Here is a 27,301-nt window from a genome sequence, read left to right as displayed (position 1 = left end):
TCCTAATTTCTATTCATCGCTTGCTGGTCCATAAACACATTGTTGGATTTCACAGCTTTTTTTGAGGACAGCAACTTTCTCTTCATTGTTTTGGAGCTTTGAAAAAGAAGGGTAAGTGCCTAACCATTTCATTTGGTTTTTTGAATTTGTTTATTCAATGTTGTGTTACTTTTTTAGAGTCTCATGGAGCTGCAAAAAGAAGAAAAGCCATCACAGAACCTGAAGCTCGCTTTTTCATGCACCAACTTCTTCTTGGTGTAAAGCATCTCCACGAAAACAAGTTTATTCACTGAAAGTTGAAACTGGATTATCTTTCCCTCGATGAAGACATGGAGCTGAAGATTGGAGACTTTGGCCTTGCAACAAAGAATGATTCTGATGGTCATCTGTCAATCTTTTCATTTCCACATGGCAAAAGCTCATTTCAGGTATTGAAACAAACTCCTCAATTAGAATAGCGTCTTCTAAAAATTAATATTTATTCCATTATGGATTGCAGCAAATTGTAGGTGAATGGATTGAAAAGTACAAAGCTGATCGTGACTCAGGATTGTGTGCCATAATGCAGTATGCAGTTCTTCATTAGTGCTTCCGGATGCAAAGGGAAAATTAGCTCTCAAATGCAAAGTAGCATGGAACATGCTGTGATAATCCGTCATATGACTGAAGATTTTGATGAAGTATTATACTTTTCCCATTTGATTTTCATCCATTGATTTAACTGTTGATTTCATTTCAACTAATTAAATCCTTTAGGGAATTTATGAATACCCCATAATCATGTCTGGTCCACAATGGAAAAAATTTTGAAGCAACTTCTGTGACTTCGTTCAGACACCTGTTAAGCAATGCCAAACATTCCATCATTTATGATCAGTACCTCATGGATAATGTAATTTTGCTACTTACTGGTCTTTCTGATTTACCAGTAAGAGCGTTTCATCATACTGCTACACTTGCTGGTAAACTATATTTTTTATAAATAGTTTGTTTTTGTTTCATCTTCACTTAATGTCCAAATATTTGTTTTAGCTATGAAATTCAATTTGGTTGGTTGAAGTGGCTCTGACTGCATCGATTCATCTTGATAACACGTCTCGTCAGTATGAAGCAGAGCGGCAGAAAACTCGGGATGAACGAGCCAGTGATCGTCTCGAAGCGTTACTTGCCAAACACCAAGAACTTGAAAAAAACATGGATGAAATTTTAAAAATGTTGGCTTGCACATTCAAGTCGGTTTTTGTCCATCGTTACCGAGATATTGTTCCCAATATTCGAGCCATTTGTATGGTGGAAATTGGCATTTGGATGAAGTGGTTCCCCCAAAATTTCCTCGATGACTCCTACCTCAAGTATGTATGTGGACTTTGAATGACAAAGTGAAATTTCGTGAATGAAACGGCGAGCTTCTGTGACACTTTGGTAAGCTACATGCCCATTTGTATTTCTTGATATATCATATTATCTTCTTCACTTACTCAAAATTTTCCAGTTTCTTCTGCGACTGCGGTGCCACGGACGACAGATAATGCCAGGCTTTGGTCCGCCGACCTTCTCAGCCGAAAGAATACGCTCCCATGCGTCCTCGAGACCGCCAGGAAATCCACAGAGTCGGACCTAACGGCAGAGCTATGGGATTACGGTCGCCGAAAGCTGCGTCTGCGGCATTTTTGTCCAGCAGCAACATCGCACCGTGGAACGCCGTCTGATTAGCCACCTTATTTTCTGCTTCCTGTTGGACTGCAACGTCTCCACCGTCCGCTGGCATGCGCACGCCCTAGTCCCCCCATTTTGTCGCCATTCTACCGTGGCCCAGCTGCAAGACCTGGTCGCTCTCATGTGGTCTCTGTGGTCTGGCCTCCAACTCGACAGCCGAAAACTTCTCAGTTTGTCGATCTGCTTGGTTATTTCACCATAAAAACTCGCGAGGTGGAAAATTCACTACCCGACCTAGACGTCGACCCACATCATTAAGTTGGTTGGGAGCCACCGGAGCCACAACGTCAACCGCTTTGCTCTGCGCATTACCGAAATTAAACGAACGAAAATGGTGCGCAACATCAACATTTTCTACAACAACAGACCCATCCAGGCCGCCGTTGAGCTCAAGAACCGGCCCGGCGTATGGCTCAAGGCTAAGAAGCTTTCGTTGACACCTGGTCAGGCCGAAGTTAAAGTCGACTTGCCGTTTCCCATGACTTGTTGCAATTTGAAAATCGAATTTGCCGCCTTCTACGAGAACCTTCACGCCTCGTCGGAGATGCTGCAGTGCCCGCGCTGTTCCGCCTCCATCCCTGATCACCCTGGAGTCTGTTCCAATTGCGGAGAGAACGTCTACCAGTGCCACAAGTGTCGCTCAATCAACTACGACGAAAAGGATCCTTGACCAAACAGTCAAACACCAAGAACTTGAAGAAAAAATGCATGGCATTACAAACATATTGGATGAAGCAGTTTTAAGAAAGATTAGCTCGCTTTACCATCATCACATGAAGATTTACTTTCTGAAATCGGACATCGTTGAAGTAAGTTGACCAATTATTGAATTCTTAAGAATAATTAAATAAACTTGTGGTGTTTTTTTCTTATTTTGGCGGATGAGATTGGACAACAATTGATGACACCCGGGGGGAATTTGTGTTGGAAGGAATTTTGTTTTGTTGTTCATTTTCTCATTTTTCTTTTTCTGAAAAGATAACGGCAAAGTCATCAAGGCCATCAAAGGATTCCGGCGGACGGATCATTGAGGAAATGCAAGTCTTCCCAGTTTCCGTGCCCGTCACCAACATGATGATCCACCGCGACAAAGTGGGCGGAGGCGTCGACGGAAGCTCGGAAGAGCCGCGATTGGTTGTCTCCTCTCAGAGTGAAATCGCCTCGCTCAAACTCCAGCGTTGCTATAGCGACAAAGTCTCCACCTGCAGGTAAACAACAAATTTTGCAAACCAAATCTGAATTTCGACACCCAAAATTCGGCGGGAAAATTTGAAACATTTTCTTTTTCTTCCAGCGATTGCGTCAAGTTACGCGATCCGTACTGCGCCTGAGACAAGCGGAAGCAGTGTGTGGTCGTCGGGTCGTGGACCCTGGGCTCGAATTTGTTCCAGAACGTGGCCACTGGATTTCACGAGTCGTGCCCGGATTCGACGCACGGAAAATCCAAGGGAAAATCGATGGTCAAGTTGCCGCCCAGTCGGGACAATAGCGCCGAATATATGGCCTCCTCGTCGTCCTCTTCCGGCGTGGCGGAAGCTTTGGTCTTCAACGCCGATTTTCCGGCCTCCCCGCCGTCGTCGGCCGGACCTTCCAGGGGCGGCAAATCCTTCGCCACCCACAGCCACGTCGCTTCCGATTCGGCCGAAGGCGTGGACAAGGATGACGGAGCCGTAGGAGGAGAGGGAGACATGGACGCCGGAATGGACGAAAGTTTGGATTTGGACGACATGGGCGGAGGCGGCGGCAGCTCGGTGCGCAACGACAACGGCCCCTGCATTTCGCCCGACGAGTCGCAGCCGAAATACACGGTCGAGACTTTGGTCATCGCCGTCGCCGCCGGATCGCCGGCCGCCCTCTTCCTCGGCTTCGTCCTGGGCTACTGCTGCGGACGCAAGTGCCGCAAGAACGAGGAGGACAACATGCCCTACCCGGACACTGAATACGAGTACTTTGAGCAGCGGCAAAATTGCCACATGCGAAGGTACGATCCATCGATTCTGGAATTGTTGTTTTCCGGCATTTCTAACGTTTTTCCCCATTTATTTTATCACGATGAAAAGGTTACAAGAGGATGCTTCTGCTCATCAAGATGCTTCTGCAAAAGGAGGCGATGTACGCCGAGCCGATTTTGATGCCGACGGTCAATAAGACGATGACGCTGTGGGCGCCCTCTTCGATCCCGTCCAACGGACTCTACGCGCTCTACAGCGACCGCGGCAACAATTACGCCACGGCCACCAACACGACAATGTCCAACAATCCGGCCAGGGACCCTTACAGCAGTTTCCGCAGTCGTGACGCTTACGGGGCCGGCTCGATGAGGAGCCAACAACAACCGCAACACTCCACTGCCTACAATGGACAACACCAGCTGGTGCGGAATGGTCGGAGGTGTGGGCGGCCTCCAGCTGCTTGGGCCGCTCAACGGCTCGGCCGCCCTTTACGGTGGAACGCTCCGATCCAGCAACAAAGCCGGAAATCTTGGCGACAATTACGGAACGGCCCGTAGTGTCAAAAAGGTCTACCTCTAAAAACAACCGCGACAAAAGAATAATATTTTTATTGGGGTCAGAATGAAATTTTTTTTAAACCCACAAGATGATTAAGAAATTAGCCCCTAATAACTAATCTATCCATTTAATTATAATTATATTTAATTAAGTTGGGATAAAACGAAAAATTAAAATTAATCTACCAATTTGTTTAAATTTGAGTTTCCGATTTTTGGTTGTTGTACAAAAGCGTTTGGCGTTCCCTCTAGCGATCTTAATCCATTTCTAATCGAAAAAATAATGGCACGGAACAATTATTTTGTGCCGGTTTACACCGCAGATTCATAAATAAGATATAGGAAATAGTAAGGCCTATTTTATAATTTTTTGGAATTTTTTTTTTTTTTTAAACCTAAACGTGACGTGCCGTATATGACAAACTAACCAGATCGATGAACTATTATGTAAAATTCTATGTCACTAAATAAGAATTATTTTCTCTTTATTCAGGTAATGCAGAGGAAACGTCGAGAAGATGGACACCAAAACGTCGCCGGTATTTCCAAAATGTCAACGCGGATCATCTTTTGTTGTTGGCATTATTTCGTTTGTGTCCGTGTTAGTTAACCCGTTGGCTGCTACGCCTTTGTTCTCCCCTAGCTCTTTAGGACGGGCCGCGCTGTTCGGCCTCGTGTGGATGGAGGTGGGACAATAAAGGCATAAAGCAATTCTTTTTCTAAGTTATAAGTTTGCTGTATCTTATAACTTGTAATAAAACAATGTTGTTGTATAAATATATTGATATATTTTCATCTCTAAATTTTAACATTGGTTATCCAAAATCTAAACTGATATGTAGAACCGTTTACTATCTGCAATTCCTTTGTTACGCCAACTTCAGTTAGTCATTCAGTTAGTCTCGGGTGCCTTGGTTGTGTAGTACTTGGGAGCATCGGTATGGGAGAGAGGCCTTGGTATGGTAGCTGAGGGCAACGTGGGTTGTAGTGTAGTAAACTGGAGCTCAGTGTAGTATTTCGGTCCAACATAATACGAAGGAGCAGCCGCTGTGTAGTAATTCGGGGCAGAGTAGTACTTGAGCGCTTTGGTGTACATTTGACCGATTTGGTGGCTGCATCGCAAGCTGGAGCATCGGTGTAGTAACTAGGAACAGAATAGTACATGGAAGCATTATTATAGTTAGCTGGAGCATCATAGGTTGAAGTTTAATACTCAGGAGCCTTCGTGGCGTAGTACTTAGAGGCCTTCGTATAGTAGGTAGGTGTTGACGTTGTTGTTTAGTAAGGAGGCGGCGTGTTGAAGGTAGTAAAGTTCGGGAAAGAAAAACACTTCGGATTTTCTACGTAGTACCCCGGGGCAACATAAACTGTGGTATAATACCCTCGAGCCTTGGTGGTGTAGCACTTGGGGGCCTCAGTGTAGTAACCGGTTGTTGAGTATGTTGTTGTTGATACCCGCCATAGCCAAGAGAAATCGGCACATTAGTGATCGATCCAGACATCAACGTTACAACCCTCACAGCAGCATGAAGCCATAAGTTACTAGACAACATAATTTGAACATTAATATACAATAATAACTGGCAGATTGGCAATTAGAAAAAGAATAGAGTTGATTCACATTTCCATGAAAAAATAAAAAAAAATTTACCCATGATTGCTCTTGTGTAGTATTCGACCTTGGTGATGTAGTACTTGGGAGCTTCGACGTAGTACTCGACTCTTTGGTAGAGTAGGTCGGGGAAGAAAAATACTTCGGGCATTCAACGTAGTAGCTCGGGGCAACATGAGCTGTGGTGTAATTTTCTGGAGCCTTGGTGGTGCAGCACTTGAGAGCCTCAGTGTAGTAAGCTGGAGCAGCGGAAATTGATGCTAAATAGTAAGACGGCACGGCAGTGTTGTGCTTTAATACCCACCATACCCAGGAGACATCGGTACACCAGTGGTCGACCCAGCCATCAACGATACGACACCCAACAGCAACACGACGCCATAGTTTACTAGACAGTTAATAAATTTTAACATTACTATTTAATTATGGAACTGGTATAATAACAGATATAAAAAAAAAGAGTTGATTTAGAACTCTATGGAAAAATGTTTACCTTTATTTAAAATTTGTAAAGCGACGAAGAATGAAGTTGATGACAAATAGAGCAAAGCAGTTCCTGTTGCTGTAATGGAGATGCTCACTCGGCTGCTGAATTCTTTCACCTTTTCTCTCCTTACGATTAGAGTAAATAATTTAGATATTTAACAATTGGCATATTTAAAACTCCGTGTAACAGAATATTCACCCATGATATGTAGTTGTGCAGTACTTCGGAGCCTCGGTGTAGTACTCCAACCTTTGGTAGTGTACCTCAGGGAAGAATAATACTGCGGGGATTCGGTTTAGTAGCTCAGGGCAGCATGAGTAGTGGTGTAATAATATGGAGCCTTTGCACTTGCAGTGTAGTACTTGGGAGGCTCGGAGTAGTAACTGGTCGTGTAGTTCAGGCGGCGTTGCGGTTTGATACCCGCCATACCATGAGACATCAGTGCACCGGTGGTCGACCCAGCCATCAACGATACAACACCCAACGGCAGCACGACGCCATAATCAACTAGACAATTACAAAACTTTAACATTAATATTCAATTAGGGTAATGGGATATTTACAAACAGAATAATGTGGAATGATTATAACTACAAGTAAAAAAACAAAATATGATAAGGGATCAACAGAAGGCGACGAACCGACGACATAAATAAGAAATAATAGACTGTCATATCTATTATAAGTTATTAGCTTATGGGTTCGAATTTCTGGTTAGAAACAAGCTAACAACCAGACGAAGTGTAATTGGGACAAAATCAACTTGAAATGTGAAAAAACTTGTGACAACATCAAAACGAATCAAATGTACAGTTGATCCGTTTTTTGTATTACTCTTTTATCGCGAATTGAGAAAGAGGAAAGGAGACGTTTTGCATAGCAACTTTCAACTAAAAAACAATTTGGAAAAACAAAACTTTAAAGAAAAGGACAACCCACACAGCACACCTCCCTCCTGGGATCCTCCGAAAAGGCTCTTAGCCTCCCAAAGATTATGGTAGTAGAGGCAGGAGGCACTGGGGAAGGTTGCGGGAATGTCAGTATATATTATTTCTGCGTGTGGGTTTTTTTCTTTCGACTTCTCCAAAGAAGTTATTCAGGAGGTCTTCAGGACTGCTGATTTATTTTCAACAAACTCTTTATTTTAAGAAAGGCGGATCACAATGACCTAGCTTTAGAATATTTCATCCAGGTACATTAAAACAAGTTAGCAGTTGAAATCATGTATAAATAATACAAAAAGAAATATAATAAGCAAATTTACTCGAATTTACTAAAATTTGTTAAAATGAGAGTTGAAAAATGCATTTGTATCAATAAACTAAAAACATTAAACCGTGCCATTTATACGTAACGCAAAAAAGCTACAGTGTAGGCAAGAATAAAACGACTGCACATTTTTTCTTCCCACACTTTAACTAAATTTTAATTTGCCGAAAAATCTCTATTGAATTTGTTGCAGTCATAATGGCTGCAATGTTACACACCCTTAAAACATTTCTATCTCGTTAACCAGTTAGTTAATATATCAATGCGTCAATAAAGAGTACATTACTCGTGTGTCAAGCATGAGTACATAACTAAACAACTTACAAATCAAACGTAAATAATGAAGAATATAATTACGTGAAAATATGTTAACTACTACAGAACAACAATGGTGTAGTGGTTAGCAAGTTCGATTGCGATGCGAAAAGATGCAGGTTCGATCCCGGGAAGCGACGAATCTTTTATCGAGTCTTTTGTCTTATGAGGAGCTTCTAAGATGTACTGAGGCACTTCTAAGATGTACAGAGGAAGCTACCAGGCAGCTGTCAGGTGACCAAAAAGAAGGTTTTAAGAGAAATCTAGGGACTCAATAGGAAAGACTGGGGAGAAAACTAAGAGGATCTAAGGAGGTCCCGAGGAACCAAATGTGCTGTGTGGGAACACTCATAATTAGGATAGCGTTGGAGGAACTGAAGAAAGAAAAGGCAGTATAAAGAATTTTAGATTAAACTTCAGAATGAGAAACCTCCTTCGGACGATTAAAATGGCTGGTTCTTGTTCTTGATTTCTTAAATTGCAAGGAGTGGGCACAAGTCGATCCCACGGGGAGGAGGGGGGGGGGCGTTAGTTGCAGGGGGTAATCGTCCATACGCCCGATGTCGATGGCGCTGACTCGTCTTCATTAGACAACTGTCGAAATAAATAAAAACAAAGATTAATTCGAAATAAAGAAGAATTTTCAGTTATAGAAAGTTGTCAACACAAACACTCTGAATCTGGACAGTTGTGATAATCATCGTATTATTAAGAAACACAAGCCATAAAAACCGATAAAACGAATCATTTACGTGAGTGGAGAAGTACCGCTCCAGAATAGCCAGCGACTTCTGACGAATCTTTATGTTGGGGCTACTCTGAAAAGCTCGGAAGCAATCAAAGCCACCACACTTTTTCGCGTGAAGTGAAACTTTCTCCAGTTCGTCCATTTTCACGGCTGCCTCCAAAATCAGAGCCAAGCTATCCAACACGACCTCGATAGTCTCCGGTTCCTTGTCTTTCAACAAAGTGCACAAAGAACCGATGGCACTTATCTTCAAATCGATCACATTGGCATTGCCATCTGCAATTATTAAGAAAAAAAAAAATTAAAATCAATCAGCCACATACAAACTGAAATGAATTACCCAAAGTGTTGCTGGTGATGTCCCTAGCTGGTTCTTTTTGGCATTTCAAGCCGACTTCTATCGGGACGTCAACCAACGGACGAGTAACGTTGTTAACGGGGATTACGGCATTGCCGGCAGCAATGTTCGATGCGATTTTGGCCGCATGATGGACGATGCGGATCTGGGAATGAACAAGCAATTTGGCCAGCAACGGCCAGGCACCAGCAGCCAGGACGAGTTCGGTTCGAGTATTGCTGCCTGCGACGATGAGTCCGATTGAACACAGAGCGCCTTCGATGACCGGTGTCTCATTGTGATTGAGCAATGTGACGAGCCGAGGGACGACTCCAGCGTCGCAAACTTCTTGAGTTCGTTCATCAGAATTTTTTGAAATATATGCCAGAACCCAGCAAGCGTCGGCGAGAATCTCCTCGTCGTTGTTCTTGATTAGGTGGGCAAGGACGGGAAGAAGCTGTCGGAATGTAGGGACATTAAGTGGATTGTTCACGTGACAACACAAGTTAAGCAAAACCGAAGTGACGTTGCTCAAGAATTCAACCTAATAATGAAATAAGTTATTGAATGTTAACCAATGTTAATTTAAAAATGAACTTACAGAAGTTTCTGGTTTAATCAAAAGGAGCAAGGGTTCAAGGATGCCTTGCTCGATTACGACATCTCTATGCTCTGGTCCGTCAATTGCAATATTACCGAGAGCGCGGATAGCTATCTCAGCCACAACTGGGTGAGGTGAAGCCAACAAAGATATCAAACCAGGGACAGCCCCAGCACTAACGACAGCTTTGGTCTGGTCAGATGTGCCTGACAGAATGTTGGCGATAGCCGAAGCTGAATCTAACTGAAGATCAGGGCTAAACCAAAAAAATGTCATGAGGAAATCTTTGGAAACAAAGTTGAAGTGACTCAACATACTTATTAACGCGACTGAGGAATTCAACCAGCTTGGGAACAACATTGGCATTGATGAGGATGTCAATAGGTGGATAATATTCCCTGGTGAGGATATTACGTGCAGCATGGGCTGCTGTAATTTCCTTGTTTATATCACCACTGTTGATACCTATATGTGCATGATAAATATTTATAGGAAATTAGAATTCATTCAAAAAAGAACTGCCACAGTCATACCATTAACTATGTCTTCAATGCTCATCTTGTCTGCAGCCATATGATTTGGTTCTTGAAGAGGGTAGAGAAGCTCATAATCAACTCCAAGTTGTGGCTTCAGCAAGAAGTAGTCTTCTTTGACTTTCCTCAACCCTTCATCAGACACCTAAGAGAAAGATAAACAATTTTTTAAATTGATGAAATTAAATTGACTATATATCATACATTAATGCTCATTACCAAAACAATTCTACACTTCTGTTTGGAGTAGTTAAACAGGCTGGGATTCACTTCAATTTGCATTTTGATAGTTAAAAGTAACGTTGTGAAAAAGGAAATGGTCACGCCTATTGCACTTCACACATGAAGTACTACAACTGTCAAAGTTGCTATTGCACTTCACGCAGCATTGCCAAACTGTACTTGTTTCTCAAAAAATATTTTGTCGCCTGGGAAAAATGATATCGGTACTTCTTTTGTCTCCATTCGCCGATCCGCTGGAAGTCTAGCTTTTATTATCATTGGAAATTGAAAACCAACTGCTATTCAGCATTCCTAGTCTTCCGATATGGAAGCCCAAAACCGCCACTTTTTTAATATAATAATGTTTTTCAAAATATCATTATATTGTAACGTGCTAACGTGTATTGTACTGACTACTGCACTAGAGCGAGAGCGATACAAGTGTAGCTACATGGTTATATAGGTGTTGGGCGTCGGCGGATGCTGACGCCACACTACCGGTTGGCCTACATACCAACGGGCTCGTATAGCGGGGGCAATGGCCAACGCGTGATCAATGATCAACGCGACATCCCCCCTTCTAGACGCAGACGTCCCGACTGCCACTACACGTCTTGTCAAGAAAAAAAATACTACATAGCAAGGCAAGCATACAAAAACAAACAAGAATAACAAAAAAAATTAATAGTAAAAGAGAATACAAATAGGGCATACAAAAACAAACAAGCCTAATAAGCAAAACGAATAGTAAGAGAGAGAACAAAAAAATAAAACGAAATAACAAAAAAGTCGATGAAAAGTAGACCGCAAGGCCTACACGCCGACTCTCCCGGGCCGATCTCCAACAGCTGACTCCAGGTTGCTCAACGCCGACATGCAAGTCCGTTCATGGGCTGTCATACGGCCGTCTAAGTTCGTCAGACGCTCCAACGTATTTCCCCGCTGGCCTCTCCTGTCTTCCGCTTCAGCCCGTAGGATATCCTCCAAGGCCAGCAAACGAATGCGTAGTTCAGTCATCTCTGCAGTGCTCCCACCGCCACGGCGCCATAGAATCCATATTGCCACGCCACACGCAGCAAACGCCATCAGCATTCCACCCCACAGCTCGTATGGATATAGCCGCAGGCCTTGCGCTCCGTCTCGCCTTTCCTTGTCGCCTTCTTCAAGAGCCCGAACAGTCTTACCAAAATCATTAGCACCAGTTTTGCCGCTGGCTATTCGCTTCAAGCACGTCTCCAATGACGTCTGGAGCGATGAGTTGACCGAACGCCCGTCCGCGTCTGTGCTTACGTCAACCGGGTCCTGCGCCACAGCCCAGTTCACCCCTCGCAGCCGAGGCATAAAGATGCTGGCGTTCCGAGTAGACACTGTAGAAAATTTTTGGCTGGATTGTAAAATCCATTCGTCTGTCTGGATCGAGCATCCACGAGGAATTTCCACAATTCCGACAGAAGGCAGTTCCGCTTTCGGATGATTCCGCATGTCCACTTGCTGAGGGCAAGCCATCACGAGTGATTGTGGTTTACTCATAGACACTGCCCACTGGCGTTGTCCCAAGTAAATGGCCTCCGGGCCTCTCCATTCAACTACAATTTGGTCACATTCAAATTTTTTCTTTCCAGAATCTTGTAAGAATAGCGCCATTGCGCAGGTCTTCTTAAAGTTCTTGCGGTAGATGGCTTTACTAGGTGGACAAACAGAGCCCGAACGACCTTGACAGACCCGAACTTCGGACTCCGTTAACTCCATAAAAGTCTGACGGTCCATTCCAACGGCTAGAAATGCGGGTATTGGCGCGTAGCGTAACCCAATATTCCCGGCCGTGCTGAATACAGGCAAGACAAAAATTTCATACAACTCAAAAGATTGTGTAACTTCAATAATAGGCAGGTGGATGAATAGTCGCAGTCCGTTTTTTGTTGCGGCCGAAACGACTTGCGCCTCCTGGTATGCCCTCCACAGATCACCAGTCTGTAAGGCTGGCGTAAGGTCCCACCCGGTCGTCAGTCTCGACCGAATGTCCTTGAGCACTATCCGCAGCTGACTAGGTGGAAATAATTCAGGGGGTAGCTTACCAGTTGCCAGTAGTGCTAGACCGACGCTTACGTCCTCCAACGTCATCCTCACCCAGTCCATAGTCTGTTGGGCAGTCCGAAATGCGTCGTCTATTCTCGCCTCCAAGAGCATCTGTCGTTCCAGGGAGGACACAGTTTCAACGATGTTCACCTTCCACCAGTTGAATTCTTTCTCCAGGGACATGTGGGCTTTGTTCAATTGTTGCATGACGAGGACGTGTTCACCTAGCTCCCGCCAGGTCTCGTTCACGAGAGTTGCTTGTTGCGCCACGGCGTGGATGATTCCTGTCGTCTCCCGTCCCAGGGCCTGTAACTGTCCGTTCAGTCCTTCCAAATCGCGTCCGGTGGCCACTCCAAATAGCCACTGTAGCACCGTACCTCCAGCATCAACCAGGCCTCGTTTGCTTCGTTTTTCCGGCCCAACCAGTGCCTCTCGTAGCGTCTGATAGCGTCCGTTCACTACTTTCAGAAGTTCCAGTCCTTCCATTGCTCGGTCTTTCACCCTGGTGCGTAGATGCTCGCTTTTTACGTCCGTTACACCCTTGCCCTCGTTCGCCATTACCGAAAACCAGTGACGCAGTGCGGTGATCGCGGTTTCGATGGACCCGAGAGAGACATCTGTCACCACCACCCACTCCGAGTCACTGAAAAAAATGTCCCCTTGAAACTTAAAGACCACTCCGTCCTTCAAAAACGACCCGCGTTGCAGTCCTTGGCTCGGCTGTACCCCCATGAGAGGCCCGAGTAGGCCCAGCAGCAGAAGAAGAGCCCCAACTGCTGATGCTTCGCCCGAAGGTCCGAACCGGTCCGGGGCCCTCCGCGTTCGCGTAGATCGCCGCAGTGTGGCTCCCTCCGTCTCCGGGGGACTATTTGTCCCAGCCTCCTCCTGTTGTCCTTGGTCAGCCGAGGTCTCCACTGCGCGTCCTTTGGGTCGCCCAGTCTCCACTTGTGTAGCCGCTCCGACGCCCCCGCTGCTTTTCTCAAGGGGCCTGGGCACAGTCCTTCCCGTCACTCCTGTCACCTCGTTATTCTGTCCATTTTCAGTCACCGTCCATTCTCCGTTCCTCACAAATCTCTTGATCCTTACGACGTGTGCCAGCTCCTTCTGCTTACTCCTTGGCTTCTTCACTTCGTAGTTGAGCGCCGATGCGCGACGAACCACTACATAGGGCCCTAACCAACGATGCAGCAGTTTTTCAGACCGCCCAACCTTTCGAAAAGGTTTGTACACGAGTACCTCTTCTCCAGGAATGAATTCTAGAGCCTCCCTGTGCTTTGCGTCGTAGAGCTCCTTTTGGCGTTCTTGTACCTGCTCCAAACGCGTTCTTACCTCCTCTCTCGCCGTCTCCAAATTTCGGGCCACTGTAAGTGGGTCATTAGATCCGATTGACGGTCTTGCCCCTATAGCCACATCCACTGGCAACCTCGCCTCTCGCCCATAGGTGAGATAAAACGGAGTCCTTCCCGTCGACTCCTGCCTGCTGGAGTTGTAGGCGAACGTAACGTACGGTAGAATCTCGTCCCAGTTGGTGTGGGTGCTGTTGATGTACATCGACAGCATATCTGCCAGCGTATGGTTTAGCCGCTCCACTAGCCCATTAGCCTGCGGGTGATACGGCGTCGTGGTCCTGTGGTCAACCTCCATGAGTCGCATTATCTCTCTGGTGAAATCCGCAATAAAGCACTTGCCACAGTCTGTCACTACACTCTCCGGTGCGCCGTGGCGCAGTACGATGTCCTCGACGAAAAATTCAGCCGCTTCACGCGCCGTTGCTGTTCGCATAGCCCGGGTTTCCGCCCATTTCGTCAGATAGTCCACTGCGACGATAATGTTCACATTGCCGCCCATAGTTACAGGAAACGGACCCAACACATCAATGCCCACTTTCTGAAATGGTCGTTCCACCCGAATGACTTCCATTAATCCTTGTGGCTCTTTAGGGGGGCACTTCCTGGTTTGGCAAAGTGTACATGCCCTCACATAGTTCATCACATGATGCACCATCCGTGGCCAGTAGTATCTCTCTGTAATCCGGTTTATGGTCCGTGTCATCCCGAGGTGTGCTGCCCACTTGTCCCCGTGGCACGAATCCAATATCTCCTTCCGCTGCTCTGGTGGGACACAAAGTCGCAGGCGCATACCTTGTTTACCCAACGTGCGTACATGCAGCAACCCGTTAGATACAACAAAGTTCTTGTGCGCTCGACCCTCTCGCTTCCCCAACTGCAGGAATATTTTTCGCCACTTCGGCACGGCTTCCTGACGTTCCCTTGTCCGGTGACGCTCTGTTTCCAGGGCTGCAGAAAAGACCGGCAACAAATCGTCCTCGTCGTCCTCTCCTTTGGTGGTTACCGGGTACCGAGACAGCGCATCCGCGTCCTCATGCAGCCGACCACTCTTGTAAACAATCTGAGGCTGGTACACCTGCACGGAAAGCGCCCATCGTGCCAAGCGGCCCGCTAGGTCTTTCTTGGTGATCAACCAACAAAGAGCGTGGTGGTCGGTTACCACCTTTACCTCTGCTCCCCAGATGTAGCTGTGGAACTTTTTTACAGCCCACACAAGCGCCAGACACTCCTTCTCAGTAATGGAATAGTTACGTTCAGCTTTTGTCAGCAGCCGGCTCGCGAAAGCGATTGGTCTCTCCCCTTCCGCAGTTTTCTGGACCAATGCTGCCCCAATCCCGTAGTCGCAAGCGTCGGGGTGGATCTCAAACGGTTTTGAATTGTCGGGGTGGGCCAGCCGAGTGGCCTCCTCTAGTGCCTTCTTTAAAGCCTGAAAGCTCTTTTCGGCGTCTTCTTCCCATTGCATAGGTCCTTTTGCCCCAACCAGGTCATGGAGTGGCTTGGCCGTCATCGCGAACCCTCTGACATATCTCCTGTAGTAAGATAAAAATCCAAGGAATGCTCGCAGAGCTTTAATTTGTTTTGCGTGGCTCGTCTCCAGTGTCGGCCGCGGGAAATCACGAACCGCCTGTATTTTCTCGGGGTCCGGTGAGACACCGTGTTTGTCAACGATGTGTCCCAGCGCCTTCAGCGAGGGTCGGGCAAATTCACATTTCTCCAATTTTACCATTAAATTTGCGCCTCGCAACCGGTCCAATACCAATCGCAACCCGTGAACGTGTTCCTCGAATGTCCGCGAGTATACAATTATGTCGTCCAAGTAGACCAGGCAGGTAGTCCATTTAAGACCACTCAGCACCACATCCATCATCCTCTGGAATGTTCCGGGAGCTGAACATAACCCCATGGCCATAACTTTAAATTGGTACAGGCCGTCCGCTGTCACAAACGCTGTTTTGGGACGATCCGCTTCCTTAATGGGGACCTGCCAGTACCCGGACTGTAAATCCATGATCGAGAAGAATGCCGCCCCTTCCAGGCGAGCCAACGTCTCCTCAATGCGGGGTAATGGGTACACGTCACTGATGGTCACCGCGTTCAGGCGTCTGTAATCCACGCAGAACCTCCAGGTCCCGTCCTTTTTTAACACGAGTAGCACACCCGCTCCCCACGGGCTGTTCGATGGTTCAATCACCCCGGCCTCTTCCATCTCCCTACACTGTTCTTCAATTATTACTCGCTCTCTCCATGCCCTGGCGTTCGGCGCTTGTCGAATGGGTTTGGCGTCCCCTGTCTCGATTGTGTGTTCTGCTGCCGTGCACTTTCCTAATTTGTCACCCTTTCGCGCAAAACGGTCGTCGTACTCCAAGAGAGCTTGCAAAATTTTCTTCCGCTGACTCGGACTCAGCCCTTCAAAGATCTTTTTGTCGAAGTCCTGCCCTCTGGCACTGCTGTCTTCTTCCTCTGCCATTACTCCTGCGATCATTGCTTCCGGTGAGTCCTCATCCGCTATCTTGTCTATTTCGTGGATCTCCCCTAGCACCACTCCGGCCTCCAACCACTGTTGTTGTTCTGATAGATTGGTGATTGCTATTTGCTTCAGTACCCCTACGGTGCTCAACAACAAGCCTTCCCAGTCGAGAGGCGTTTCGAGGCCAGCAGTTTCTCCGACGGCTCGACCAGCACGCAGTCCCCATATTTCGTCAGCTCCAGGGGTCTGATCGCTACTACCTTTAGGGATCTGGCCGGTACCCAGCAACCGGTCTGCATCCTTAGTTTTGGGACACTCTCTGGCCTCTCTTCCACTATCGCCCCGATGGGCATTTCTCCGATGAATATTTCAGGTAGTGCGCCAATCTTCAGTCTTGTTCCAAGTTTTTCCAATAGATCTTTCCCTAACAGAAGGTCTATATCCCCGTCCAGCACAAGTGCCTCTCCCTCCACTCTGGTCTCTCCGTCCGAAATCACCAATTGAGCGGCTCCTCCTGGAATGATTTCCTTCCCGTCCACTGAAACTAAGCGATTCGCACTCCATGGTCTCACTGTTAGCTTAAGTTCTCCCACTAGCTTGGGGGAACACACGGATACCGCTGCACCCGTGTCGATCACGGCCGGGATGCGTCTTCCTCCACACAAGACATCTTGGACCACCAAACGTTTAAAGTCAATTTTCAGTACTGGCCATACCTTCTCCTCGGTGTTCCTGTCCGCCGTCCCGACTAGACCAATCAGTTGTTGCCCAGCACCGTTCTGTCTCTGCTGGGGTGGAGGTCCGTATTGTTGCTGTTGTTGTTGTTGTCCTCCCGGGCAGAACCGTTGAATGTGCCCGGCTCCGCCGCAGCCATAGCACACGATCTGGCCATCCGGGGTCCGCCCGAAGTCCATCTGCTGCTGCCGATTGGACCTCGGGCAATCCCTCATGACATGACCTTCCGTCCCGCACCTGCCGCACACCGGCCTCCCGTCCGGAGTCCATCTCAGATTGACGGGTCGTCTACCTTGTCTCTGCCCGGGCGGTCCTCGTTGGGCGTCGCCGGTCTTCCACCCCTGATGAGGTGGGTTTTCCGGTTTTTTCGCTGCTACCGCTCCAAGCAAATCTTCCATCATCCGCTCCAGTCGTTCCATCCGCTCTTCCTTCGCCGGCGGTGTTGTTTCACCCAGCACACCCAGAGCCCACACCTCGCTCCGCGATGTGAGTTCTTCGAGCCTTTTTACTTCCTCCAGGAATCCGTCGCAGGTTGTAGGTTTAAGGCTCCAGAGTTTCTCGATGACACTTGGCTTAAGTCCTCTCCAGAGGCATTTCAGTTTTTCGGCCTCCACCATCCGTGGATTCACTCTCCGACAGAGGTCCAGTACATCGTAGTAGTACTCCCTTGTTGTTTCTTCTGCTCCCTGCTTCCGAGCCCTCAGTTTTTCCTCATTGTAATCATCTTGATTTACTGGCCGGAACTGCCCCAGGATCTGGGTCTTCATCCCTGGGATGGCTGGGGGACCTGCTTGGTCCTGCCATTCGTTTGCCAGTTGCCCTGCTGCGTCCTTGTAGGTAAACCACTTAAGTGCAGCTCCGGCGAGCGACATCTCGACGTGGTCCCGCAGGGCGTCGTCTCCCCAGCGGTTGTATCTTCCTATTCGCTCGTAACGGTGCATCCACTGCACGACGTCCTCGTCCTTCCCCCCTGTGAACACAGGGGGGGACTGGAATTTAATTTGCGCTGCCATCACCGCCACTGGTTGTGGGTGCGGCTGCCGCCGCTGTCCAGTTCCTGCGCTCCCGCGGTTGTTGGCGGCCCTCAGAAGTCCACTGAGTATCGACGACCGCCTCCGAAAGTCCGAGTAATCCCACGCTGGCCGTTCGCTCACGTCGTCGTCCTCGACGTCCTCCCACTGCTCTGTATCTTCTTCACTGAACGAAATCTGATGCACCCCGTGTGCAGAAAGGGGCTGCGTTTCGGGCTGCGTCTCTTCTACCTCCTCCTGACTCCGTCGAGTGGCTACTCCCACTGGGCTCCTCTCCTGACCTGGTTGACTGTGCGTTCGCGGGCTGGTGATACTCCCGTGTGATCCTGCTCGTGCCACAAAGCGTCCGCGTGCGTCTCTGCTTCTCTCGTAATAACCGATGTTCCTCGACCTTCTCATTCGTTACACCGCGCTACTGTATGTATGTCACGTGACATACAGTTTCTAAGTCATACAGTTCGCTCTTACACTCACACGTATGCGCACACAAAAAAAAACGGCATAACACAAAGTTCACTCTAATCACTGACAAGTCCCACTGTTTCCACTAGTCACTCCGTTCATCCCTAGTTTCACTACCACAAAAGCGACCCCAGGTCTTGCACGCGTCCAAAACAAAAAAACTCGCTGCTCACTGTGCGCTTCCTACAACGACCCCGTTTCGCGGACAAAAGGCTCACGCTTTTTCCCTCAACGTGCGTTTTTTCCCAAGCGACCCCAGGTCTTGCCCGCGGCCTAAAAAAGGCTCGCTGCTCACTGTGCGCTTCCTACAACGACCCCGTTTCGCGGACAAAAGGCTCACGCTTTTTCCCTCAACGTGCGTTTTTTCCCAAGCGACCCCAGGTCTTGCCCGCGGCCTAAAAAAGGCTCGCTGCTCACTGTGCGCTTCCTACAACGACCCCGTTTCGCGGACAAAAGGCTCACGCTTTTTCCCTCAACGTGCGTTTTTTCTCAAGCGACCCCAGGTCTTGCCCGCGGCCAAAACAAAAGGCTCGCTGCTCACTGTGCGCTTCCTACAACGACCCCGTTTCGCGGACAAAAGGCTCACGCTTTTTCCCTCAACGTGCGTTTTTTCCCAAGCGACCCCAGGTCTTGCCCGCGGCCTAAAAAAGGCTCGCTGCTCACTGTGCGCTTATAACCAACACTTCCCCGCTCGCCTACCCGCAGTATACACGCGCACTGAGATCTTACTAGTAGTGTTCGATCTTTCCACCCCTAAGTAGCTCGTCACCGATGGTTTCTGACCTCCGAAAGCTTAACCGCCGGCTAGTCACACCACTCAATAAGCAACTCGCCCAAAACAATAAGGGTGAAAATTCGCACTTACCAGCTCTGCATCTCCACCATGTAACGTGCTAACGTGTATTGTACTGACTACTGCACTAGAGCGAGAGCGATACAAGTGTAGCTACATGGTTATATAGGTGTTGGGCGTCGGCGGATGCTGACGCCACACTACCGGTTGGCCTACATACCAACGGGCTCGTATAGCGGGGGCAATGGCCAACGCGTGATCAATGATCAACGCGACAATATAAAACAGAAAAGAATATAAAAACTGAAAAAAGTGTTATATAAAAACCAAAAAGAGTATAATATAAAAAAAAAGTTGATATAAAAAGCAAAAAAAATCAATATAAAACCCCCAAAAAAGTCAATATATATAAAAAAATATTCAATATATATAAAAAAAAATTCAATATAAAAACTGAAAATGTATTATATTAAAACCAAAAAGAGTATAATATAAAAAACAAAAAGTTGATATAAAAAGCAAAAAAAAGTCATATAAAACCCCCCAAAAGTTCAATATATAATCCCAAAAAAGTTCAATATAAAAACGGCAGCCACCTAGCGGTCAAAATAATTACTTCATGCCACATCTCCACCCCCTTTATAGCCAGTTTGAATCCAGTAGTACAAACGGGGATTTAATCACAAAATAAAAAAACGAGCAAGCGCTTAAATAACGCTACCTAATGCGCGTCGCTCTAAATTATTATTTTTTTAAATGTAAAGCGAAGTAAAACGACTGCGGCTGACTGCGGCGACTGGTCAGACGAGTAACGTGAGCCCGTCCGATTTTTTAAAGCGCTTATCGCTGGTCCGTCCACTATTTTAGCGCTGTCGCCCGTTCGCTGTTTTCGGCGGCTCATTATAAGCTTGCGAAAAATAAGCCATTCAAATGATTTGCGCTAGATCTAGCGCTATATCTAAGCGCGCGTGTCGCTAGCGATTTGTTTGCGATAAACTAACACGCGATGCGCTAAATATATATTTAGCGCAATTCATTGCATCTCATTTTTTTTACGAAACGCGCAAGCGCTTGGTTAATTAAAGTAAATGGTTTCGGAAAAGAAAACCATTGCGCGACTGGACGAGTAGCACGTGCCCATCCATTATTTCAGCGCTTATCATGAGTCAGTTTGTTTGTCGTAGCGCTTATCGTCGCCCGTCCGCTGTTTAATAAGGCGACTCGCTGCGCACGGGTTATGCGCGTTTTATAAATAATACGCATCTTGCGCGCGACATGCTAAATTTTGAGCATTTTATTTAATCTTTAATTTAAAAACGGCGCTAGGCGTATAGGCTTGCGCTTAAATAACTTGAGCGCTTATCGCTGGTCCTTCAAGCTGGGTTAGCGCTGTTGCCCGTCCGCTGTTTTCAGCGGCTCATTATGCGAAAAATAATTAAAACACATTTTCACTCTACATCTAGCGCTAAATTAACGCGCATGGCGCTAGTGATGTATTTGCGATTTACTTGAGCGCGATGCGCTAAATTATTTAGCGCAATTCATTCCATCGTAGCATTTTATGAAACGCGTAAGCGCTTCGTTAATTTAACTAAATGGTTCAGAAAAAGAAAACCATTGCGCGACTGGCTCCATTATTTCAGCGCTTATCACGAGTAAGTTTGCTTGTCCTAGCGCTTATCGTCGTCCGTCCGCTGTTTAAGGCTGTTTCGCCGCGCAAAAAATGTCAAAGTTTTAGCGCTGCGAAATCGTAAACTCGCTTATGATAAACTTAAGATTTACTTGCGCTCAATGCGCTAAATAGCCGGATTAAGTTCATTACATAAATTACGAAGCGCGCATATAATTTGCTGAAATAAATATTTAGCGCTAGATCTAGCGCAAAATATATTGACTTCATTATTTTTCGCGGTAAATATTTATTTTTGCTAGTTATTTGCGTTTGTAAATTATGTAATGAATTTAAATGCGCTAAATTTGACGCATTGCGCGCAAGTTAATCTTTATTTAATTATTAGCGCAATGCGCGCTTAGAAAGCGCTACATCTAGCGCGAACCATTTAAGATGTTTGGCCCAGCGAGCCGTATAATAGCCGTATAGCGAACGGACTCGCGACAAGCGCTAATATGATATACGGGCGCGCGCTTCTCATCCGTCTCGTCCATTTGCCGTAATCGTTTTCCCTACCGTAACTTTTTATTAAAATTAACGAAACGCTTGCGGGTTTCCTAAATAATGCAATGAAATAAATCGAAATAAATTGTGCTAAATATAGCGCATCACGCGCAAGTTTATCGCAAACACATAGCTAGTCCCACGATCGCTTCGATAGCGCTAGATCTAGCGTGAAACATTTGAATGAATTATTTTTCACGTATATAATGATCCGCCAAAAACAGCGAAAGGACCAGCGGAAATAGCGAAAGGGCTCGCATTACTCGTCTAACCAGTCAGCGCAGTCATTTTCCTTTGGATTAAATACAAAAAGTTAATTTAGAGCGATTCGCATTAAGTAGCGTTATTTAAGCGCTTTCGCTTTTTTAAATATATGATTAAATAATACGCTCAAATAGAGCGCATATCGCGCAAGAAGCGTTAAACATTTATTTTAACGCTTGCGTGTTTCGTAAGTTATAGACGGACTCGAGACAAGCGCTAAAATTATCGACGGGTGTGCGCAACTTGTCCAGTCGCCGCAATCGTTTTCTCTGTCGCATTTATTATTTTAATTAACGAAGCGCTTGGGCGTTTCGTAAATAATACAATGAAATAAATTGCGCTAAATATATATTTAGCGCATCGCGCGCAAGTTTATCGCAAACCAATTGCTAGCGCAACGCGCGCTTAGTGCAAATCATTTGAATGGCTTATTTTTCGCAAGCTTATAATGAGCCACCGAAAACAGCGAACGGGCGACAGCGCTAAAATAGTGGACGGACCAGCGATAAGCGCTTTAAAAAATTGGACGGGCTCACGTTACTCGTCTGACCAGTCGCCGCAGTCAGCCGCAGTCGTTTTACTTCGCTTTACATTTAAAAAAATAATAATTTAGAGCGACGCGCATTAGGTAGCGTTATTTAAGCGCTTGCTCGTTTTTTTATTTTGTGATTAAATCCCCGTTTGTACTACTGGATTCAAACTGGCTATAAAGGGGGTGGAGATGTGGCATGAAGTAATTATTTTGACCGCTAGGTGGCTGCCGTTTTTATATTGAACTTTTTTGGGATTATATATTGAACTTTTGGGGGGGGTTTTATATGACTTTTTTTGCTTTTTATATCAACTTTTTGTTTTTTATATTATACTCTTTTTGGTTTTTATATAACACTTTTTTCAGTTTTTATATTCTGTTTTATATAATGATATTTTGAAAAACATTATTATATTAAAAAAGTGGCGGTTTTGGGCTTCCATATTCCGAAATTTCCCCTGGTTTTCTAACGTCTCATCTGTCGTTAACGGGAAAAAAAAAAAGAAAGAATTAGAGTCTAAAAATAAGATTGCTTCATTCGACTCCGGATACAAAAATTAGTAAAGTAATTAGGTGTAATGCAATTAGACAATTATACAAACAAAATGCATCAATTCTAACTAGCTCACATTATACGTTTATAGCATCCTACATACACAATTTTATAAGATTAGAATTTTAAAAATACATAACTTTGAACAACTTTAGGCTACACTTTAAAAAAGAAATTTCTCCGAGATATGTGCATTTCAGTAGAATTGAATTGCCATTGCATTGCACGATTCGAGCCATAATAATCCCAGAGATTGATGTTCGCAGTGTTGTTGTTGTGAAAGCAAGTCTTCGGGAAACACTGCACAGCAGCAATAAAATTTTTTAAAGTTTGCCAACCGATTTCAAACTGTTAAAAGTATACGTTGTGAAAAAGGAAATAGCTACCGCTGCGGCGCTGCCCTTATTCACACTTGGTGAACCCGCGCTATCTTTCGGGCAATCAATTTATACAGTTTTACTATTGTTTTTATTTTCTTTTTCTCAGGAATATTATTATTTCAATGAAAAATACACAGACACTAAAATTTACGTCGTTGACTCGCACTATTTCTCTAGCCCCCAAAATCTTCGTCCAGTAAACAGGTGGAATCTCTCTAGTAGTCAGCTGATACAAACACGTTAGTCAGCTGTTTCTTTTGGAAACCATGGATGGCAGATTTTAGTTCGTTTCTCCAGAGAGAAAATATGTTTCTAAAATCTTATTTCACCGTTATTATCATGATCATAGGTTAGTTACCGTCACTTGACATTTGAATTGACAGAAATAAAGTGTGTGGGATTTGTTTACGAAACATTCTTTGAAGCTTTAAGTGCAACAATGATGGATCTTTCCACAATGAACTGGAATCCAGAAGTACCAGCGTTTTGTAACTCGACAACACGACAATATTCACTCAAAATGGATGAAGCATGTTTCACCTTTCATCACATTAATAATAATCAGTACACCACACAAGAACTGGAGATTTGGGGGCAATCCAGCAAATGCCAGGAGGTGGGATAAATATACAAACAACATCTTGTAGCACAACATTCAATGATTCAAGTTGCTGTTGTGTTGCTAAAGTGTCAATTTTAACATGTGTACTTTTATACAGTGTCCAATGTGGAAATTTGCTTCTTTGAAATCCGGACACACAGCTGTTTTGACCGTAAATACTACATATCCCACATTATTCCAGGTGAAACAACATGAAATATCAGTTTGCAAGTGAGTTATTATTATTTTGTTAAATATCCTACCTTTGTGATTCACAATTTTTGATTTTTTTTACAGTTTCAGCCAACATTTTGGTGAATTCGGACAATACTCCATGAATGCCAGCTCTATGAGGGATGTGGTGGTATGGAATTAAATGTTCCTCCAGCAAATATTTAACTTCGTAAGGACACAAGATGTCATAAAGTGCTCTGTGCCTCCAATAATTGAATATTTTGTTTTTATTTCTTAGCTCTATTGTGGGCATCCTTGTGCATTTTCTTTTTGTTTATTGTGTGGGGGTTGAAGTGCATCATGCAAGAACGATACAACCCTTACTATTTATCTTGGTTCTGAAGTTCCAGTACATCTGAGGCTTCATTACTTATCCCAGATACTTCAGCTCAACAGGCAAATCCAATCCGATATCGCATCCGATGCCTTGACACTTTTCGTGGGTAAAACTCTTTAACTTTAAACATAAGCAATTATCAGACTATTTTCTACTTAACACAACACATTTTTTCAAGGCTTACCATTGTTTTCATGATAATAGTGAATTATGGCGGCGGAGGTATTTATTATTTAGATACATTTTGTCAGGATGCTGAAGAGATCGTAATATAAAATTCCTATGCAGGTTATTGGTTCTTTGAACATTCGCCTTGGAATGGAATTACGATTGCCGACGTTATTTTCCCTTGGTAATGAACGAACAGCATAAAATATTTGGTTCTCTTCTATGTTTTAACCTTAATCTTTTTATTTCAGTTTTGTTTGGATATTGGGCGCCAGCTGTGTTCTGTCTCTCAATTCACAGCTCCGGCGTGCCCTTAGCAAACAACGAATTTTGTATAGCACAGTTCGTCGCTCTGTCGCTATGCTCGTTATAGGTCTCGTGTTAAACTCTCTGAGTAACAATAAAATTAAAACCTTCATAATTCCAGGAGTCCTTCAAAGGTTGTCGTTCGTTTACCTTATCGTTGCCTTAATCGAACTTACAGGATTCGATCCCGAAGATAATCAAAGGGTAATTTTAGATATATGAATTAAACCCAATAGAAACGTGTTTGAGTATTCACGCTAATTTGTATCAACAGTACGCATGGTTCGCACCTATACGTGATATTGTGTGTTCTTGGCGACAGTGGATCATAGTGACTGTGTTTGTTTCAACCCAATTACTCATCACTTTCTTGCTTCCTGTTCCGGACTGCCCTCTGTGAGTTTATATTTTCCCTCGTTACTCAAACGATACAGTCATTCATTGAACGCAATCGTCTCGTGTTGTTCCATTTCTATAGAGGCTATACGGGAGCTGGCGGACTTGAGAAAAACGGTCTGTACAGAAATTGTACTGGAGGTGCAGCTCGTCTTGTTGACGTTTCTCTGTTTGGAAACGATCACATTTACCAGAGGCCAACCCCGCGAGCTATTTATGACACCACTCTTGCTTTTGATCCTGAAGGTTTGTGTTTCTTTTACTCCCTCCATTTCTGCGCCTACCTTGACATGTCTTAAAATGACGAAGAAAGTCTGTTTTTGAACTTGTTTTTTATTTTATACATTTTTTTTTCAACTTTCAGAGTTCTTGGAGGGCTAACATGTGTCTTGTGTGCTTATTTAGGAGCAGAGGCCGCAAAAGTGCTTTTGGTATTCCCAGCAAACAAACAGAGAATTGTACGGTGGATGTTATGGGCCTTAGTAACAGTAAGTAGTAAAATAGAATACTAAGAGGTGAATTCTTAGTTCGAGGATTACATAGCAGTTGTTCGGTTCTTTTTCAATAGAGATTGTCAGGAGGGATCCTTTGTGACTTTAAAATCGATGACGGACCCATCCCGATCAACAAGCTGTGGTCCTTGTCGTACGTGCTGGTCACGAGTTCCATAGCATTTATACTCCTCACCATTTTGTACGTCTTCATCGATGTCCTATCGTGGTGGTCTGGAGCCCCTTTTCGCTACGCAGGTAAATGAAAAAATTCCCTTTTTTTTTATAGGATTCCGGGCAAATTCATGTAACACATTTTTCCGGCATGATCTCAACAATACGCACAGCCTCCATACCACACGTAGTTTTTAAATTGTAGATCGTTATATTTGTTTGTTACTTACAGCCTAAAACTTCGTTTTAAAGTAGCTTGGTTGAGAAATATTTCAAATTGATTATATTCCAACATTATATTTTTTGTTTATTTCATAGGAGACGTTACAAAAAGCTCGGCAGGCATAATTTGAAAACTCTACGGTGTTGATGGATTGTAATGCACCATCACCAAGTCGTGGAAACGCCACATTATCGACTTTACCGTACCGTCCATCTACGCGTTTTGTTGCAGCTTCGACACCGACATTAACTCCCCAACCAGCAAATCGTCCGCAACAAAAAATGTATCTACGCCTTAAATCTCATTCGATGATTGATTTACATGATTTGCAATGGTTGACAGTTGGCACATGGCATCATTAACAAATAACAACTTATAAATTTGAAATTGAAATCCACCGTGACTCTTTTATTTCTTTTCAACTATGACATCGTAAGAGTCATCTAGTGTAGGTAACACCAGCTTGTGAGCATGATTTCGTTTGTCACCTGTCAAGGTCATGGTAGCTGAGTTAAAAAATCGAAATGTGCGGGCAAATGAGGGATCAGCCGAAGGCGACGACATAAATAAGAAATAATTGACTGTCATCCTATACTATCCTATACTATCCTATACTATAAAAGAATAAGCCTCTTGGGCGGAGCTAAATAGTTTGTCGTCACGCGCTGATTGGCTCCCAGAGTTTCTACCTGTTTTGGGTTCTTTACCCTCAAGGGAAAATCCTCGAGTTGCAAGAGGGGAGGCTGAGTCGATGAAGGGGGGATCTAGCTAGGGTAGAAAATGTGGCGAAAGGAACACGGAAATTCGTTTGTTTTTTTTTACCTACGATAGCTGTTAAGCAAAAATGACGTTTGTAAAAAATGAACTTCATATTTAACACAAAGGGAAATGTGTTCACCAAATAATAAAGACTAAAATCGGCTTACTAACATATAAATAACGAGACGGCAGTATGTAAATTTCACTCACCACGGTTTGAGCTACGGCAAAGTATATAAAGGGTGGCAGAAAGCCAGAAACTCAATGAAATTTGAATTTACCGTTTCTCACAAGGAAAATTGTTGTGATCGGAATTTATTTCAAAGTTTTTTATGGAACATAGAATTAAAAGGGAGAATAGGTACATTTCAAGGAGAAAGAAGTTCGCTGAAATATAATAAAGCGGGTCTTCATTGTCGGGGTCTAACTAACACTACGGCTACTA

The 27,301-nt window shown here is 44.9% G+C and overlaps 4 protein-coding genes and 1 long non-coding RNA gene across 10 annotated transcripts; 2 read left to right on the top strand and 3 right to left on the bottom strand.

The window, feature by feature from the left end:
- Positions 1-512: 512 nt before the first annotated feature.
- Positions 513-4,850, top strand: LOC124341339 (semaphorin-1A-like). 5 transcript variants are annotated; one of them, XR_006918222.1, is made up of 8 exons: positions 513-680; positions 757-962; positions 1,033-1,422; positions 1,493-2,525; positions 2,695-2,924; positions 3,011-3,697; positions 3,777-4,090; positions 4,719-4,850. XR_006918222.1 is itself a non-coding variant. In XM_046794407.1 (7 exons), the coding sequence occupies exons 6-7, from the start codon at positions 3,174-3,176 to the stop codon at positions 3,862-3,864; spliced, it is 612 nt and encodes a 203-aa protein (XP_046650363.1). In that variant the 5' UTR covers positions 513-680; positions 757-962; positions 1,033-1,422; positions 1,493-2,525; positions 2,695-2,924; positions 3,011-3,173; the 3' UTR covers positions 3,865-4,298. The 5 variants fall into 5 exon arrangements, 2 of the variants coding, with proteins under 2 accessions (XP_046650363.1, XP_046650364.1); XR_006918220.1 differs by having other exon boundaries at positions 3,777-4,235; XR_006918221.1 differs by having other exon boundaries at positions 3,777-4,283.
- Positions 4,851-4,949: 99 nt separating this feature from the next.
- LOC124341525 lies at positions 4,950-7,258 on the bottom strand. Of its 2 annotated transcripts, none has more exons than XR_006918416.1 (5): positions 6,523-7,258; positions 6,331-6,449; positions 5,877-6,225; positions 5,439-5,767; positions 4,950-5,369 (listed from the first exon to the last, which is right to left on the bottom strand). It is a non-coding gene; the product is annotated as an uncharacterized LOC124341525 (long non-coding RNA). The 2 variants fall into 2 exon arrangements; XR_006918417.1 differs by having other exon boundaries at positions 5,463-5,767.
- A 1,022-nt stretch (positions 7,259-8,280) lies between these two features.
- LOC124341051 (importin subunit alpha-1-like) lies at positions 8,281-10,583 on the bottom strand. The gene is made up of 7 exons (XM_046793947.1): positions 10,347-10,583; positions 10,128-10,272; positions 9,912-10,059; positions 9,595-9,850; positions 8,997-9,537; positions 8,661-8,932; positions 8,281-8,502 (listed from the first exon to the last, which is right to left on the bottom strand). Exons 1-7 carry the CDS (start codon positions 10,407-10,409, stop codon positions 8,437-8,439), a joined length of 1,491 nt encoding a protein of 496 aa, XP_046649903.1. The 5' UTR covers positions 10,410-10,583; the 3' UTR covers positions 8,281-8,436.
- A 1,425-nt stretch (positions 10,584-12,008) lies between these two features.
- Positions 12,009-12,951, bottom strand: LOC124341366. Its single transcript, XM_046794450.1, has 2 exons — positions 12,425-12,951; positions 12,009-12,174 (listed from the first exon to the last, which is right to left on the bottom strand). The coding sequence occupies exons 1-2, from the start codon at positions 12,909-12,911 to the stop codon at positions 12,125-12,127; spliced, it is 537 nt and encodes a 178-aa protein (XP_046650406.1). The 5' UTR covers positions 12,912-12,951; the 3' UTR covers positions 12,009-12,124.
- Positions 12,952-23,378: 10,427 nt separating this feature from the next.
- On the top strand, positions 23,379-26,494 carry LOC124340622 (heparan-alpha-glucosaminide N-acetyltransferase-like). The gene is made up of 13 exons (XM_046793186.1): positions 23,379-23,516; positions 23,593-23,783; positions 23,887-23,999; positions 24,066-24,132; positions 24,297-24,304; positions 24,347-24,445; positions 24,518-24,561; positions 24,628-24,691; positions 24,759-25,017; positions 25,088-25,209; positions 25,292-25,505; positions 25,778-25,958; positions 26,193-26,494. The coding sequence occupies exons 1-13, from the start codon at positions 23,438-23,440 to the stop codon at positions 26,225-26,227; spliced, it is 1,476 nt and encodes a 491-aa protein (XP_046649142.1). The 5' UTR covers positions 23,379-23,437; the 3' UTR covers positions 26,228-26,494.
- The last annotated feature ends 807 nt before the right edge of the window (positions 26,495-27,301 follow it).

This window comes from Daphnia pulicaria, chromosome 5, assembly GCF_021234035.1.
Source record: "Daphnia pulicaria isolate SC F1-1A chromosome 5, SC_F0-13Bv2, whole genome shotgun sequence".
NCBI lineage: Eukaryota > Metazoa > Arthropoda > Branchiopoda > Diplostraca > Daphniidae > Daphnia > Daphnia pulicaria.
Note: the sequence above shows the minus strand (reverse complement) of the source record. Positions and strands in the feature narration are given on the sequence as shown.

What these genes read in the sequence shown, in the direction of transcription:
- LOC124341339 (XM_046794407.1), top strand. Translation starts at nt 3,174, where the DNA reads ATGGTCAAGTTGCCGCCCAGTCGGGACAATAGCGCCGAATATATGGCC. An exon ending in CAAAATTGCCACATGCGAAG is followed by an intron (nt 3,698 to 3,776) that starts GTACGATCCATC and finishes CACGATGAAAAG; the next exon opens with GTTACAAGAGGATGCTTCTG.
- LOC124341366 (XM_046794450.1), bottom strand. Translation starts at nt 12,911, where the DNA reads ATGGAAGGACTGGAACTTCTGAAAGTAGTGAACGGACGCTATCAGACG. An exon ending in TCTAGCACTACTGGCAACTG is followed by an intron (nt 12,175 to 12,424) that starts GTAAGCTACCCC and finishes GCCTGTATTCAG; the next exon opens with CACGGCCGGGAATATTGGGT.
- LOC124340622 (XM_046793186.1), top strand. Translation starts at nt 23,438, where the DNA reads ATGGCAGATTTTAGTTCGTTTCTCCAGAGAGAAAATATGTTTCTAAAA. An exon ending in CATGAAATATCAGTTTGCAA is followed by an intron (nt 24,000 to 24,065) that starts GTGAGTTATTAT and finishes TTTTTTTTACAG; the next exon opens with TTTCAGCCAACATTTTGGTG. An exon ending in TGCCTTGACACTTTTCGTGG is followed by an intron (nt 24,446 to 24,517) that starts GTAAAACTCTTT and finishes CATTTTTTCAAG; the next exon opens with GCTTACCATTGTTTTCATGA.
- LOC124341051 (XM_046793947.1), bottom strand. Translation starts at nt 10,409, where the DNA reads ATGCAAATTGAAGTGAATCCCAGCCTGTTTAACTACTCCAAACAGAAG. An exon ending in TGATTAAACCAGAAACTTCT is followed by an intron (nt 9,538 to 9,594) that starts GTAAGTTCATTT and finishes TTTCATTATTAG; the next exon opens with GTTGAATTCTTGAGCAACGT. An exon ending in AGCGGTACTTCTCCACTCAC is followed by an intron (nt 8,503 to 8,660) that starts GTAAATGATTCG and finishes TTATTTCGACAG; the next exon opens with TTGTCTAATGAAGACGAGTC.